The sequence below is a fragment of the Haematobia irritans genome, chromosome 2 (assembly GCF_050003625.1).
Source record: "Haematobia irritans isolate KBUSLIRL chromosome 2, ASM5000362v1, whole genome shotgun sequence".
NCBI lineage: Eukaryota > Metazoa > Arthropoda > Insecta > Diptera > Muscidae > Haematobia > Haematobia irritans.
In genome coordinates, this window is record NC_134398.1 from 72,882,704 (window position 1) to 72,898,565 (window position 15,862).

General features: G+C 33.1%; 1 protein-coding gene across 5 annotated transcripts in view; it reads left to right on the forward strand.

The window, feature by feature from the left end:
* Positions 1-15,862, forward strand: part of Duox (dual oxidase) — a 99,598-nt gene that overhangs the window by 76,036 nt on the left and 7,700 nt on the right. For all 5 annotated transcript variants that reach the window (XM_075295283.1, XM_075295282.1, XM_075295284.1 and 2 more), the window contains exons 3-7: positions 1,194-1,274; positions 6,189-6,743; positions 6,807-7,210; positions 7,275-9,201; positions 9,260-9,383. In XM_075295283.1, the coding sequence (XP_075151398.1) occupies positions 1,194-1,274; positions 6,189-6,743; positions 6,807-7,210; positions 7,275-9,201; positions 9,260-9,383 (3,091 nt within the window). The remainder of the gene's footprint in view (positions 1-1,193; positions 1,275-6,188; positions 6,744-6,806; positions 7,211-7,274; positions 9,202-9,259; positions 9,384-15,862) is intronic.

Genomic DNA, 15,862 nt, shown 5'->3' on the forward strand with positions numbered 1-15,862 from the left:
TCATTGAATGACCTAGCATCTACATTACAGTTGACTTTGTCCATTCGGACATTTCGGTTACACGTGAGTGTTGAGAGTATGGTTAGCAAGTGCTATGTGGTAAATCTTAATATGAGTATGCCACAATTCTTTCCAGTTCAAGAGGTAAGGCTAACGAGAACGACTTTAACTGACACCCAAGCTAATAGCATACTTCGAAAAATAACGAATTTTAGAATTTTCACATAAAAATGAAAACAAAAATATTTCAATAAAAAAAATTTACATTTTGCAAGGTACCGAAAGTTGCTCCCAAATGTAGATCAATGATCAATACCAGGCACAACATATCGACTGAACGGTTAGCTCGCTGATTAACAGGCTGTAATCCACGCATGTGCAGCATTCTTGCCCAAGCCTATTTGTGAAATAGAATTTTCAAGCGTTTTTCTTTTTTTTTAATTTTATGTTGGCATTTGAATCTAATGTTTTGAAGTCATTAATTTTAATGAATTTAATTGTCACCAAATGCGTAGTAGTATTACAATTAAAAATGCATTTAATGTCATACACATTGAGTGCGTGGCGACTTCGATTGAGTAACTGAAACAACCAGCATTCATCAATTTTTACATTGAACAACTGGAATTTTGATAATTAGTAATCGAATCATATTGAAAAGTCTCAACGGACGAACGTGCCACAAACACTTGCTGACAAATCCAAACTCGAAATTAAACTTTCCATGTTACTGAACAGATAGATTTTCACTTGTTTTAGAGGCAACATATATAAAAATACAATCTTACTGCCTAATTACTACCCATGATCAATCTGGAGGAGATTCTATTGGATCTACAAGCAATATTTCTGATATGCAGTGCACATCTCCAAAGGGAATAATTTTAATAGCCACAAAGGCGTTTAGGGTTGTTGTTTTCTTTTTGGAAACATATTTGTTCTGATAGTTTTTTTTAATATTTCATTAAAGCACTTTATTATGTTGGTTTCAATCAGACTTTTTTGTATTGAACACCACGAATTTCCAAAAAAAGTTAATTTAAAACGTTTGGCTATTTCAAATATTTTAGTGACAGTTAATATAATCATATTTTATTTTTATGTATTATTATTTTTTACATCACTCATATTTTAAGACATAATTAAGACAAGCAAAATTTAATATTTATTACAACATTCTTATTTCATTGCAGAAAAAATTTATAGTCAAATTGAGAAACAAAGATACGATGGCTGGTATAATAATTTAGCACATCCCGATTGGGGTTCCGTTGGTAAGTACTTTGGCCAGTTAACATTTTGTTACATGGCATTGTGTATAGCATTTATGGCGCAAATGAATCCTTATTCAAACCAAATGAAACCTACACTCAAAAAAGTTTACTTGAATTCAAAGATTTTGACATTCACTTTGATTCCCAGCCAAAGATGCTGCTTCTTTACATTAATCCTCAAAATAGGCCTTACCCTACATTTGAAGCCTTTATCTTTAATCCAAATATTTAATATCTCAATTAATTTAAAGATTATTTCTTTAAATCAAAAATTGTTCCTTTAATTTAAAGAAAAATTGCCGTACTTCAAAGTCACACGACTTTAATTGAGGTAATTCATAGATTTTGTCCTTAATATTGGATAAATTGCGAGCACTAAAATTTAGGATGCATACTCCTTCGTATTAGGTCAGTATATTTTCTGGTAACATAACCAATTTGTAATGTTGGTTATTTTACCAGATAGATTTTAACAAAACGAGAATTTGTAGAGAAGTAAATATATTCTGCATGGTTTCATTTATATTGGATAAAGTTTTGTTTGAATTGTACAAGGTTTCACTTGATTTAAAATATGATAAAATAGCATCTTATTGTTATGATAGGATTCATGATATTTTATATACTATGTTATCATTTTCATCATTTTTTATTCCCACTGCTATTTTGTATTACAAACAATGTATAATCAAAAATTCAATATTATACATTTTTTAAGTTTACCTTCTCATCATTCTGGACAGATAATCGGTCCACGGCCCATATGTCAAGTCACAGTAAAGAAGTTTTATTTATAGACCCGATAATTTGGGCGAACACAAGCCGATACACAATTTATTTAAAGAAAACAAACAACTTTACTTGATTCTTTTTTTACAAACGACGTACCAAATTCAACTTTTGAAAACGAAATGAATGTAACATTAGCATATCTAGTGTGCGGTTTAAGTTTAAATGGGGCCATATTAGCTTGGTGTCGTTACAACCCTTGCAATTTCAAACGGCACAAATGAGCACTAACCTAGCACAAATTGGCATAGGTTAGGTTAGGTTAGACTATTCAGTCCATTGTGATACCACATTGGTGAACTTCTCTCTTATCACTGAGTGCTGCCCGATTCCATGTTAAGCTCAATGACAAGGGACCTCCTTTTTATAGCCGAGTCCGAACGGCGTTCCACATTCCAGTGAAACCACTTATAGAAGCTTTGAAACCCTCAGAAATGTCAACAGCATTACTGAGGTGGGGTAATCCACCGCTGAAAAACTGTTTGGTGTTCGGTCGAAGCAGGAATCGAACCCACGACCTTGTGTATGCAAGGCGGACATGCTAACCATTACACCACGGTGGCTCCCAAATTGGCATAACATTCAGTTTTTCAAAATTCAAAAATTTTTTAATTTTGGCGTTTTTTTCAAACATATTGTTACGTTTTTATATTGAGGCGTATTTAATTACCGGATAATTAAAACACAGTTCTTTTCAAATAACGACAATCTACAATTTATTTGTTTAACTGATTGGTTTCACTTATTTGCTCTATGATGTGTATTGTATAAACTTTAGCTTACGACTGACTTCACAGCTCCCTCCGCCAGGGGCTTATATTTCGTGATTTGACGATTTCGAAAATTCTGGATAGTCTGGCCTACAACCATGTAGAACTATCTAGATACAATTTATCTAACAGCACATATTCCAATGGTTATCTTCATTGCCTACTGCCATCTGGAATGTTCTATCGGGCGTTATTGTACAGGTGATATGGCACACATACTTTTAGGCTTTAGGCTGGGAATTTTTCGAAATTTCTGAATTTCTCGAAAACTATAAGAGATAGAATTTTTATTTAAACGGCACAATAATGTACTCGGCACAACTCAGCACAATTTAATATAATATTAAAATTTTCGAAATTCGAAAATGGCGATTCTGGGAATTTTTCGAAATTTCTGAATTTCTCGAAAACTATAAGAGATAGAATTTTTATTTAAACGCGACAATAATGTACTCGGCTAGCACAACTCAGCCCAATTATCAAAATGATAATCGAATTTCGAAAATAGCGACTCTGGAAAAAATTTTGTTCAAAAAAGTTTTTTCCAAATATTTTGGCTATTTGATAATATTTTAAAAACACAAATCGGCACAAACTTAGCACAATTCAGCACAACTTTAAACTTCTGACTTAAACCTTTAAAATAGATCTAAACGTGATGTTTTTAGCAAATTTTGTCATTACAAAAAATTTACTATAGAATTACAAACATGTAAGAATAATACTAGTATCATATTTTACCAAATGAAAATCTCAACTGTATTTATTGTACTCGAGAGCCCGACTAAGGGATTAAGTATTGTTGAACAAAATATTATATACTATCGTTTATTATAGTTATACGTTATATAGAAAATTTGAAACAATAAACATGAAAAAAAAATCAGAACAACTTTCAAATTTTCAAATTAAATTTTCAAAAATGGCAATTCTACTTTCATGGACATTTCAAAATTACCAAATATTTAACATCTGTATAACATGATGTCTGTTAGAACTTTTTGCAAAAAATTGTGTTGAATTTTCGTTATACTCTTTTTTCTATTCAATGTAAAATTGTGCCAATGCATTGTGTAATCTTGACCACTAATCTAATTATTTGTCATTACGCAATATCCTATATTTAACAAAACATCCTCACTAGTAACATGAACAAAAATCCAACTATAATCACGATTTTGGAATATCAAATGTGCCTGGTTGTGAACAATGAGTTCAATTGAATGGACAACAATACCGATATTATCGTGATGGATTTGGAACCACTTTTTTCTAATACAATAACTACTTTATTTAAGAAAGGCGTACAGGTTAAATATTGTTACTTCAGTTAATTACTCATTTGTCAAAGCAAAAGTTTTTGTATAACGTTAAAAACAAAATTTCGCTACTGGAATGTCTAAATTAACATTAAATTAAAGTATAGATATAGTATATATGAATGCAAATTTAGCTTGGCCGAATCTTAGGTATACTTTACCATACTCGAAGTCAATAATGTGCAATTGAAGTTTTTGCTCATACGTCGTATTAAGCACCAAAGTCCACGATTTTCCCTTCGAACTCCAAATGGACTTAGATAGGGATTTATTGTTTATGTCTCAGTCAAAAAAAAAAAAATACTTTACTCCGGAACGAAATTTTAGACAAACGAAGTTCCCCTTTCTTATAAAGTATTATCTCTTAAATAAAAAGAAAACTTTGTTGAATGTCTGAAATTGTGTTCCTCAGAAAAGAAAACTCTTCTTTAGCTTTTGATTACTAGAAAATGAGAACTTATGCTTTTGGATCAATCATGTCAATTCTTATGTTAAACAAGTTGAAATTGACTATTTGACTAATCAAATTTTTATCAATAAAAGTCGAAAAATCGTAGTTGACTTCTACCAGTGGTCGAAATTCGACTAATCCTTTTTTACTATTTTTGAAAATGGACTTAAATCGACTAATTAATTTATGCTGTTGCCCAAAATAGACATTTAACAACCGTGGAACAATGGTTAGCATACCCGAATTTCATACAAAGGATCGTGGGTTGAATCCCTGCTTCGACCGAACACCAAAATCGTAGGTCCCTTGCCATTGAGCTAAACATAGAATCGGGCAGCACTCACAATGGTCATAGTCAAAGTGAGCCTGAAAATACAAAAAATAATTATTTTCTTCCAAACGAAATTTAAAAAAACCGCTGTAAACAAGTTTGCTTAAATGAAAAGTATAGAATTTTTCTGATAAACGTTGCAACAAACAATATTTATTTATTTATCCTTTCTTCACGAATCCAAGCCGCAAGCCATATACGGATTCCAAATCTACAAAAACATAACAACGATCATAATTATAAAAAAAAATTACAAGAGCTTAAAAACAAGAAGAAATGGCATAAATAGTATTAATAACTGACGGAATTTGAAACAAACGAATACACAATAATTAAAGCAATTAACAAAAAATTATTAATATTAAAAGACAATAATAAAGAAATAAAATTTAATAATTATTAATTAAGAAAATATAAAAATAAGAAACAATAAAAAAAACAAAATGAATATAAAACTACACCATGAGTCAACATTACTAAAATAAAAAGACTCAATCCGCTGCCACTCGAACCAAAAATAATATACCAAAGTTTGGAGAAAATTTTACTTTTAGTTTTCTCAGTTGACCTTTGGAATTTTATAATTATTGGGTTTTTCGTTTTGAAAAAAACCCAATAACGGAAAAATTTTACCATAAAACTACCAAACAAATACTTTTATTTCTATACAAAATTTTCTCAAAATTATATTTCTATCGAAAATTTTCTCAAATTTTATTTCTATAGAAAGTTTTCTCAAATTTTATTTCTGTAGAAAATTTTCTCAAAATTTTATTTCTATAGAAAATTTTCTCAAAATTTCATTTCTATAGTAAATTTTCTCAAAATTTCATTTCTATAGAACATTTTCTCAAACGTTATTTTTGTACAAAATTTATATATATGAATTACCTCTTAGTTTGACAGAAATATTTCGCAAAAACTGTTGTCAAAATTTTATTTCTATAGAAAATTTTGTCAAAATTTTATTTCAATAGAAAATTTTGTCAAAATTTTATTTCTATAAAAATTTTCTCAAAATTTTATTTCTAAAGAACATTTTGCCAAAATTTTATTTATATAGAAAAATTTCTCAAAATTTCATTCCTATAGAAAATTTCTATAGAATATTTGTTTAATTTCTGACTAAATGCATCATCATGTAGCTCACAATGTCGCTATAGCCATCAACGCCCAATAGCTATAGCTAAAGTACATTATGAAAATTCTTTTTTTTTAAATTTAGCACTTCTATCTTTTTTCTTACATTTTCAGATAGTCATCTGGTGCGCAAAGCACCACCATCCTATTCAGATGGCGTATATGCTATGGCGGGCTCGAATCGCCCTTCCACACGCCGCCTTAGTCGTCTATTTATGCGAGGACGTGATGGTCTTGGCTCCAAATTCAATCGCACAGCCTTATTGGCCTTCTTCGGTCAAGTGGTGGCCAACGAAATTGTTATGGCTTCCGAATCTGGGTGTCCCATCGAAATGCATCGCATTGAAATTGAGAAATGTGATGAAATGTATGACAAAGAATGCCGTGGTGACAAGTATATACCGTTTCATAGGGCGGCATATGATCGAAGCACGGGCCAAAGTCCCAATGCACCCAGAGAGCAAATCAACCAAATGACTGCCTGGATAGATGGCAGCTTCATTTACAGTACCTCAGAGGCTTGGCTGAATGCAATGCGCTCATTTCACAATGGCACACTATTGACGGACAAGAGTGGCAAACTGCCAGTAAGGAATACTATGAGAGTACCATTGTTCAACAATCCAGTGCCCAGTGTAATGAAAATGCTAAGTCCGGAGCGTTTATTCTGTGAGTAAATTTCGATATATACGGAACCAAAACTGATTACAAAATCCATTTTTATCTCTCTAGTGTTGGGTGATCCACGTACTAATCAAAATCCTGCCGTTCTTGCTTTCGCCATTCTCTTTGTGCGATGGCATAACACTTTGGCCCAGCGTATTAAACGGGCGCATTCCGATTGGTCTGATGAGGAAATTTTCCAAAGAGCTCGCCGAACTGTGATTGCCACTTTGCAAAATGTTATTCTCTACGAATATTTACCGGCCTTCTTGGGCTCGGAAGTTCGGCCATATGAGGGCTACAATCGTGATATTCATCCAGGCATAGGTCATATTTTCCAAGCCGCTGCTTTTCGGTTCGGTCACACCATGATACCACCAGGAATTTATAGACGAGACTCCACTTGCAACTATAAGAAAACTCCCATGGGATATCCGGCCATACGTTTATGTTCAACATGGTGGGATTCAAGTGTAAGTTAAGGCAAACACGGGGATCTATCTCATTTGTCGAATATTTTATAAATTGTATTTCTAGGATTTCCTAACCGATACCAGCATTGAGGAGATCTTAATGGGTTTAGCCTCTCAAATATCTGAACGAGAAGATCCAGTCTTATGTTCCGATGTACGCGATAAGCTTTTCGGTCCCATGGAGTTTACACGTCGCGATTTGGGAGCTCTCAACATCATGCGCGGTCGCGATAATGGCCTACCTGACTACAACAGTGCCCGTGAGGCCTTTGGTCTCCCACGTCGTTCCACATGGACCGATATTAATCCAGACCTATTTGCCAAACAACCCGAATTACTAGAAATGCTGATATCAGCTTATAGCAATCAATTGGACGATGTTGATGTTTATGTGGGTGGCATGTTGGAATCGTATGGACGACCCGGCGAACTTTTCACTGCCGTAATTAAGGAACAATTTGAACGCTTGCGGGATTCTGATCGTTTTTGGTTCGAGAATGATCGCAACGGGATATTTACCAAAGAGGAAATTGAGGAGATCCGCAAGATAACCATGTATGATATTATAGTAAACAGCACCGACATAGGAGTCGATGACATTCAGCGCGATGTTTTCACATGGCACGAAGGTGATCCCTGTCCCCAGCCCATGCAATTGAATGCCACCGAGCTAGAGCCATGCACATATTTGGAGGGCTTTGATTACTTCTCTGGGTCGGAATTAATGTTCATATATGTTTGTGTATTCTTGGGTTTTGTTCCTATTCTATGTGCTGGGGCTGGTTACTGCGTGGTCAAATTGCAAAACAGCAAGAGAAGGAAATTGAAAATACGTCAAGAAGCTTTAAGGGCCCCTCAACATAAGGGATCCGTGGACAAAATGTTGGCTCGCGAATGGTTGCATGCAAATCACAAGCGTTTGGTGACGGTTAAATTTGGCCCTGAGGCAGCGATTTACACTGTGGACCGGAAGGGGGAAAAATTGCGCACCTTCAGTTTGAAATCTGTGGACGTGGTGACTGTTGAGGAATCGGCTCATAACCACATCAAGAAGAAACCCTATATACTGTTAAGAGTACCCAATGACCATGATTTAGTCCTGGAGCTTGAATCCTATGGAGCCCGGCGGAAGTTTGTCAAGAAATTGGAAGACTTTTTGATTTTGCACAAGAAGGAAATGACGCTAATGGAAGTGAACCGTGATGTCATGCTGGCAAGTGCTGAAACCAGAGAAAGAAGACAAAAACGTCTGGAATACTTCTTTCGTGAAGCATACGCTTTGACATTTGGTTTGAGGCCTGGAGAAAGACGCCGAAGATCAGATGCCTCAACCGATGGTGAAGTGATGACGGTTATGCGTACATCTCTCTCCAAGGCTGAGTTTGCTGCCGCCTTGGGTATGAAACCCAACGATATGTTTGTGCGTAAAATGTTCAACATAGTAGACAAAGATCAGGATGGTCGCATTAGTTTCCAAGAATTTCTGGAGACCGTAGTTCTCTTTTCCAGAGGCAAGACAGACGATAAGCTGCGTATTATATTTGATATGTGCGATAACGACCGTAATGGGGTTATCGATAAGGGCGAGCTTAGTGAAATGATGCGATCCTTGGTGGAAATTGCTCGAACAACAAGCTTGGGCGATGATCAAGTAACTGAATTAATTGATGGTATGTTTCAAGACGTTGGATTGGAACATAAAAATCACCTCACCTATCAAGATTTCAAGCTAATGATGAAGGAGTATAAGGGAGATTTCGTGGCCATTGGTTTGGATTGTAAAGGTGCTAAGCAAAACTTTTTGGATACATCGACAAATGTAGCTCGTATGACTTCGTTTAATATTGAACCAATGCAGGAAAGGCCACGCCACTGGATGCAGGAGAAATGGGATAGCTATATAACTTTTCTGGAAGAGAACCGCCAGAATATTTTCTATTTATTCCTATTCTATGTCATAACAATTGTCTTGTTCGTGGAACGATTTATACGTAAGTTGCAATATAATCGTGGTCGCTTTGTATGGATAAAATACCTCGTCTATTTCAGATTATTCCTTTATGGCAGAACATACGGACTTGAGACATATAATGGGTGTTGGCATAGCTATAACTCGAGGGTCGGCTGCATCATTATCATTTTGTTATTCGCTGCTCTTACTTACTATGTCCAGGTGAGAATATATGTGCATAGCAAGGATGAAATTAAGTTCGTTCAATAGAGATGGGTAGTGAAATTGCAGATATTTTCCACATTCTGTAAGACTCCCCTTAGTTCCCATTTTTTACTCTCGAGGGGCTCATTGCTGTAATTAATAGTACTCCCTTACATATTACGGCAGGCATGCTAGCTGTTGTACCACCGAGGCTCCCGAAGGTGGAACATCGTATGACAGGTAGCCTAACGTCATGAACATACAGTGAACAGCAAAAGCCATTGTACCGATGGTAATTTTTAGTCCTTTTTTATTTATCTTATTAAAAAGTCATACTTATGCTGCTCACTGTACACATGTTTTTTCGACATATCATACATGTTTTCGCCATCAGATGGAAGAGATTCGCTCATTGCATCGCCTCCGCAATGTAGTCCCGTCGCCTTCCAGTGAATTGTTGTCGCCTTCCAGTAGTATTCGCCACTTTCCTCGCCTCCAATCTTGTTTGGTACAGAGCTCCTCACCTACTCTTGTCTTGTCTTTAAAAAGACAGCCCAGGACAACAAGAAGAAAGTAATTCCTTTGGTTTTATCCAAAGTGATTGTGAAGTGATTCAGGTGCAATGCAAGAGGGTTTTCATCACTTTACGACTCGCTATGAAAGACCGCACATTTCAGATGTCTAGACAGACAAGGGATATGATCATCCCAAACATGTTTCAAGAGCAAAATGTTATTTTTGGACGGTGAACACGAAACATTTTTGTTGCAAAAAGTTTTGTTTTCTCGGCAATCGTACACCGAAAAAAAAGTTTACTATTTTTTATGAAAAATGAACTAACCCATAGTAAGAATGACCATGATTTGGCGCCAAAGATTTTTTTCATCTAGATAAGTTCATGATTTTCTTATAAATTAGTTCATGTATTGCATCGTATTTTAGTTCATTATTACTATGCTGTGGCAAGAATATACTTAAAAACTCATTCAAAATATTCCTGCTATCCGGAAAAATGAAAATTTTTTTTAGGAAACCTGTATTAAGAAATTGGTTTGAAATAAACTGTTTGTCAGTATAATTTTCAAAAAAGTAGAGAAATTGAGGAATCAAAGGTACAACAAGTCTTTATAAAACTAAGAAATTTTTCGTGCAAAAGTCAATTTTCTATAACCACCAGTATTTTATTTCAAAAAAATATTATATTACACAAAACTATGGCTTACGTTGGATGCAGTTACTTGTCGGTAGTTAGTAATTGCTTCTTCAAAAGAGTAATATTCTATGTTATTAGGACTAAACTAATTAATTTAAATTTCCATGTTTTCTATCCATATGAAAGATATATGTGGCATAAGTTGCTATATTCATTGAATTCTTGTCCAATTTCATTTTGGCTAACTTTTGTTGGGCGGATTTGTCTTATAAGCATCTGAAATTGCAAAATTATACAAAATATAAGATAAATATTATCAAATTCTATCGTACATATTGATTTTTAACTTACGGGTTTCAAGAGTATTTCCTAGAGCCAATAAGGATTAGTTAGCATTAAACAGTAAGAATATTCCAAAAAATTACCATTACAAGGCCTGTCTACCTGCAAGTGAAAATAATTATTTTTAATGTATTGAAATTTTGGTTTTATTAAACACGGACAAAATACCGTTTATAGAAAAACTTACCACATTGAAATATCCATCCAGTAGGTACATTATTGGAATCATATCCATGGACTAATGGGACGTTATTGAAATTATTCTCAGAATATATTTGAAATAAAAAATATTATAAAATTAGACATAATTTCCACTTGTCAGTATAGCATTTAGTATTTAAGGTGGATATTAAGTTCGAGTTTAAATCGCAATTTTCATGATAAGTTTTCTTTAATAATAAACTATAAAAAAAATAATCTTTATAAAAACTTGGTTTGGGCTATTCTCCATCAAGTTATATTTAAATTTGTATCGAAGACGTATAATTTTATACTTTTCTTAGTGATTTATTTTTAATTTTAGCGGCTAAACTCGAACTTAGTACTCACCTGTAGGAATTGATGTAACATAAAAAAATATAGATTCAAAAAAATGGTTGCATCTCCAGCCTGTGATCCAGATGTAGAATAAATATAGATCATCCTATTATCACTATATTTTTTATGTAAATCAATTAAAAATCCGCACTAATTTTAAACTATTAACAGAAATATACAGTTCCTTAATCTGTTATTTGTTTTTATCAATAAAAAGCGTTTTTGATTTCTCTAACATCACATCATTCACTTCACAGTTTCTAAAATTTTTCGAATTAAATGTATTTTAATTCGAACATTCCAAGGAACATTCCATTGTCTCTAGAATCAAAACAACCAACAACAGCATAAATGACGCAATAACAAACACAAACAATCATACGAGATATACACAAAATGTCACTAAAAACTCCCTCACATGATGCAATGATTTCATTACTCTCTTCTCACTTCATTTTCCAGTACCACGTTTATTGATTAGTTGGAATTCTATCTATAAGTTAAGGTAAAATATATACCAAATTTATGAGGAATCTATAAAAAATGATATACACCCGGCAAGGATTATATTAACTACTTTTTATTCTACTTTATCTAAAATTTTCAATGTGAGGGAAAACACTCCAACACATAATAAAAAGGGAAAATAATCTGTAGGTAGCCATCATACGAATCGGTAATGTCGTTAAGTTAATTTTTACTACAAAAATTTTTTCCATACAAAATTTTTTCTTAGTAAATTGTCTACATTTCGTAGTAAGATTTTTATATTGCCCATGTATTTTTATAATAGAATCAACGATGCATTTACTACTGTGTTGGAAATTTATTTAAAGAAAAATCCTTCCCATTTCGTAGTTAGTGAACTAAAAAACATTTACTGAATTTTTATGTTTTCCTTTAGCTAAGTTCATTTTCGTTGTGGTTACGACAAATGAACTATATTACAGTAAATTTGTTGAACTATGTGAAAGTTAAAATGGTCCTTAAATTTACAAGACACTTTTTTTCTGTGTATACATGGTTGCCGAAATCAAACAAAAGTTATTTTCTCGAAAACAGTGTTACCGTTGTGCCACTTTAGTGGCGAATTTTCCACTTTTTTTTCAAGCGGTGATACTTTTGTGCCATTAAATGTGATACTTTTCACATATATGTGTCCACTTATTAAAAACTTTTGTTTATTTTCTACCTTTTATACAGTTTGGTGCCAAATACCGGTACCGGATATGATCGGAGTCTTAACAAATAATCGAGTTTCCAAGTCGAATACTAAATTTGTGAACAAAATGTTTTCAGCGGACAATTGTTCCCCCTCAAAGTATGCACAACAGAGAACGGCTGCGGTCTACCGCAACCGACCAGTGTATTAAGTAAACACCAATATTTGCAATCTTAAAATACCAATTGGCAAAATGAATTTGAACCACCAATATTCAACGCAACCGACGACTGTCGATGGTTGTCAGTATATGTTAAGTGTATAATCCAAAGACAATATACTTTAGAAGATGGGAAATTGACTGCGGAGAACATCAATACATTGACATCGCTAGGTCCTTACTTGTTGTTGACACGTTTACGCGGATCGATTTTTAAAAATCCCGGGATTCCGGATTTGAAAATTTAGAATCCCGGGGAACCCGGGATTTTTTTTCGGGTTCCCTAAATTTTTGGGATTCTTTAAATATTTTAAATAACAATCTACAGCGCCAAAAAATCGTTGTACGTTAAACCAATTTAGTTTAGTTCAATTTTATTAACAAAAAAAAAAAGAATATAAGAGTAAATTAAAAAGAAATGTCAAATTGCTATCATACTTAACGAACATTAGTCCAACTCAACATTATGAAGAAAAGAAAAACAAAAATAAATTAAAAAACAATTTCATATCGCTATCTGGCACGAATTCCATTTCCCATGAACTCATTATTCAAGGGACCTTATTGTTTACTGCGATTTTTGATTAAGTTGTTCTGTTTTGTATACCTCATGTATAATAAATTCTTACTCAAGGTGTACCATAAATGTTTATTAACTCAATTTCTCGGATATGAAATCTAATCTAAGGGCAATTTACACTGAGTGAAGACTCCAATTTATTAATAAACAATCCCAAAAAAGCCACAAATTTAGCAAATTGGAATTAATTGTTCGGGATCCCGAAAAATCCCGGGATTCAAAATAAAAAATCCCGTATATATTTTCATTTTTGCTCTCACTGGGAAATAATTTACTAACACTAGCAATTACGTTGTTTAAATTTCCTGATATCACTAGTTTACAAAAAAAATCATGTACACTTGATGAAAATCAACTTTTCTTATGTATTTTGAGCTGCTGAATTCAATTTTTTTTAATTTGTTTTTGGAACACTTTTTGAGATATCCCGTTATTTTTAAATTGTCGCTCTTTTTTCACTAAACACAATATATCTCGAAATCATTCAAATATGAGCCACTCACCCACACAAAAATGCATTTCTCTGTGGCCGATAGAAATTTTTGCATGATTTGCCATTGGATTTGTTCACTCAATTGCTTATAACTTTTTTTCGGTCGTTTTTCTTCTTATTACTTACGTTAGTATCGTCTATACTACCATGAAGAGATTTTTTTTAACGGTTTATACATACATAAGAAAAGTTGATTTTCATCAAGTGTACATTTTGAGTGTAAACTAGTGTATTATATTTTTTAGTGAAAAATCATTTTATTTGAATTTTTTGTTCAAGGAATTTGTCCATACAAAGATGTTTCAATAACCCCACAAACATATATATGAGAGCTATATCTAAATGTGAATTGATTTCGATGATCTTTTTGAAGGTTAGTTTGCGATTACATTGTACCAACTTTGAGAAAAATCGGTAAATAAATAAGGGCTTTATGACCAAATTTGGGAAAATCGGGCGTATTCGAAATCTGAACTGACTTTGCGTACTTATAATGCCTGCTTAATTACCTTGTATTAAATTTGAAGAGATCGGTTAGTAAATAAACTCAATACGAATCCATTTGTTGAATTCGGGCTATGCACATATATGGGACTATATACATTTGATCCGATTCAAATTCAATAGCGTTCTTTCTAGTGCCAAAAAAGCGTTGAACCAAGTTTCATCAAAATTAGGAATGCTGCGAACAACAAATACGTGGACAGACAGACGGACACGAAGGGATAGATCGACTGAGTAGTTGTTTCTGAGGTAATCAATATATATTTCATGGGGTCTAAAAATCAATACTTCTGGTGGGCACATTTTTGGAAGATAAAAGTTATTACAAAACTGGATTTATTATGCCTTTTTATTGAAATGCATAGTTGTGCATATTGATTTTCGTTTTTTTTTTTTTTTGTTAATGAAAAACTACTTTGGATTTGTTTTTAACCAAAACATATATGTAATTTAATATTATTTAAATTCTCGATTTTTTGAAGATTTTTAAAATACAAATGCCGATTATGACGATTTTTTCGGAAAAAAGTGAGATTTTTCTTGAAAATTTGTTGGCAGCCCTGATGCCAACTACTGCTAGTTGTTGTTGGGAGCTCAGTGTGTGTGTGTATACCAAAGACAATAAACTTGAGGAAGATAGGAAATTGGCTTGCGTCATACCAAATGTTGCATTTACCATGTTAGTTCCATACATATTTGTAATTTTTTTATTTGTTTTTCGTTTTTATTTTTTAAATGAAAAACTTAATTTTCTTAATGAAACAATGTTAAATTTTAGGCAACAACTTAGTCTAATATTTTATAGTGCTAACAATATGTGCAAAAAATCATCGAAATCGGTTCAGATTTAGCTATAGCTCCCATATATGTATCGCCCGATTTAGCCAAATTTGGCCGTAAAACTCTTATTTACCGATTGTTCTCAAATCTTCTATAGCACTAACTGTATGTGCAAAATTTCATCCAAATCGGTTCAGATTTAGATACAGCTCCAATATATATGTACCGCCTGATTTTGAAAAAGTTGTTCCTATTAACGTTATTTTTGATCATATAGGCATCATTGATCTTACTAAAATTTTGCACAAGGTGACCTTCTGTGGTATCAATCAAACCTGCAAAATATTGTACAAATTGTTTCAGATTTAGATATAGCTCCAATATATATGTATCGCTCGATTTCCTCTAATTTGGCAATAATACTCTTATTTATTAACCAATGTTACTCGAATTTCAAATTTTGATGTACTAACCGATCGTATTTAGACTTACATGTAACTGTTAAATAATACTATTGCCCGATTTTTACAAATTTGGATTCATTACCCACAACTAATTGAGCGATTTCCTCGTTTTTTAATAATGGATTCAACCTTAGTGGCATACTAACTCTGTAGATGCAAAACTAACTATAGCTCCTAATATCAGACATTTCTGCTCAGATTGTGACAAGACTCCCATAAACATAAACATTTATGTTCTTAAATATGGAAATGCGGTTTATCT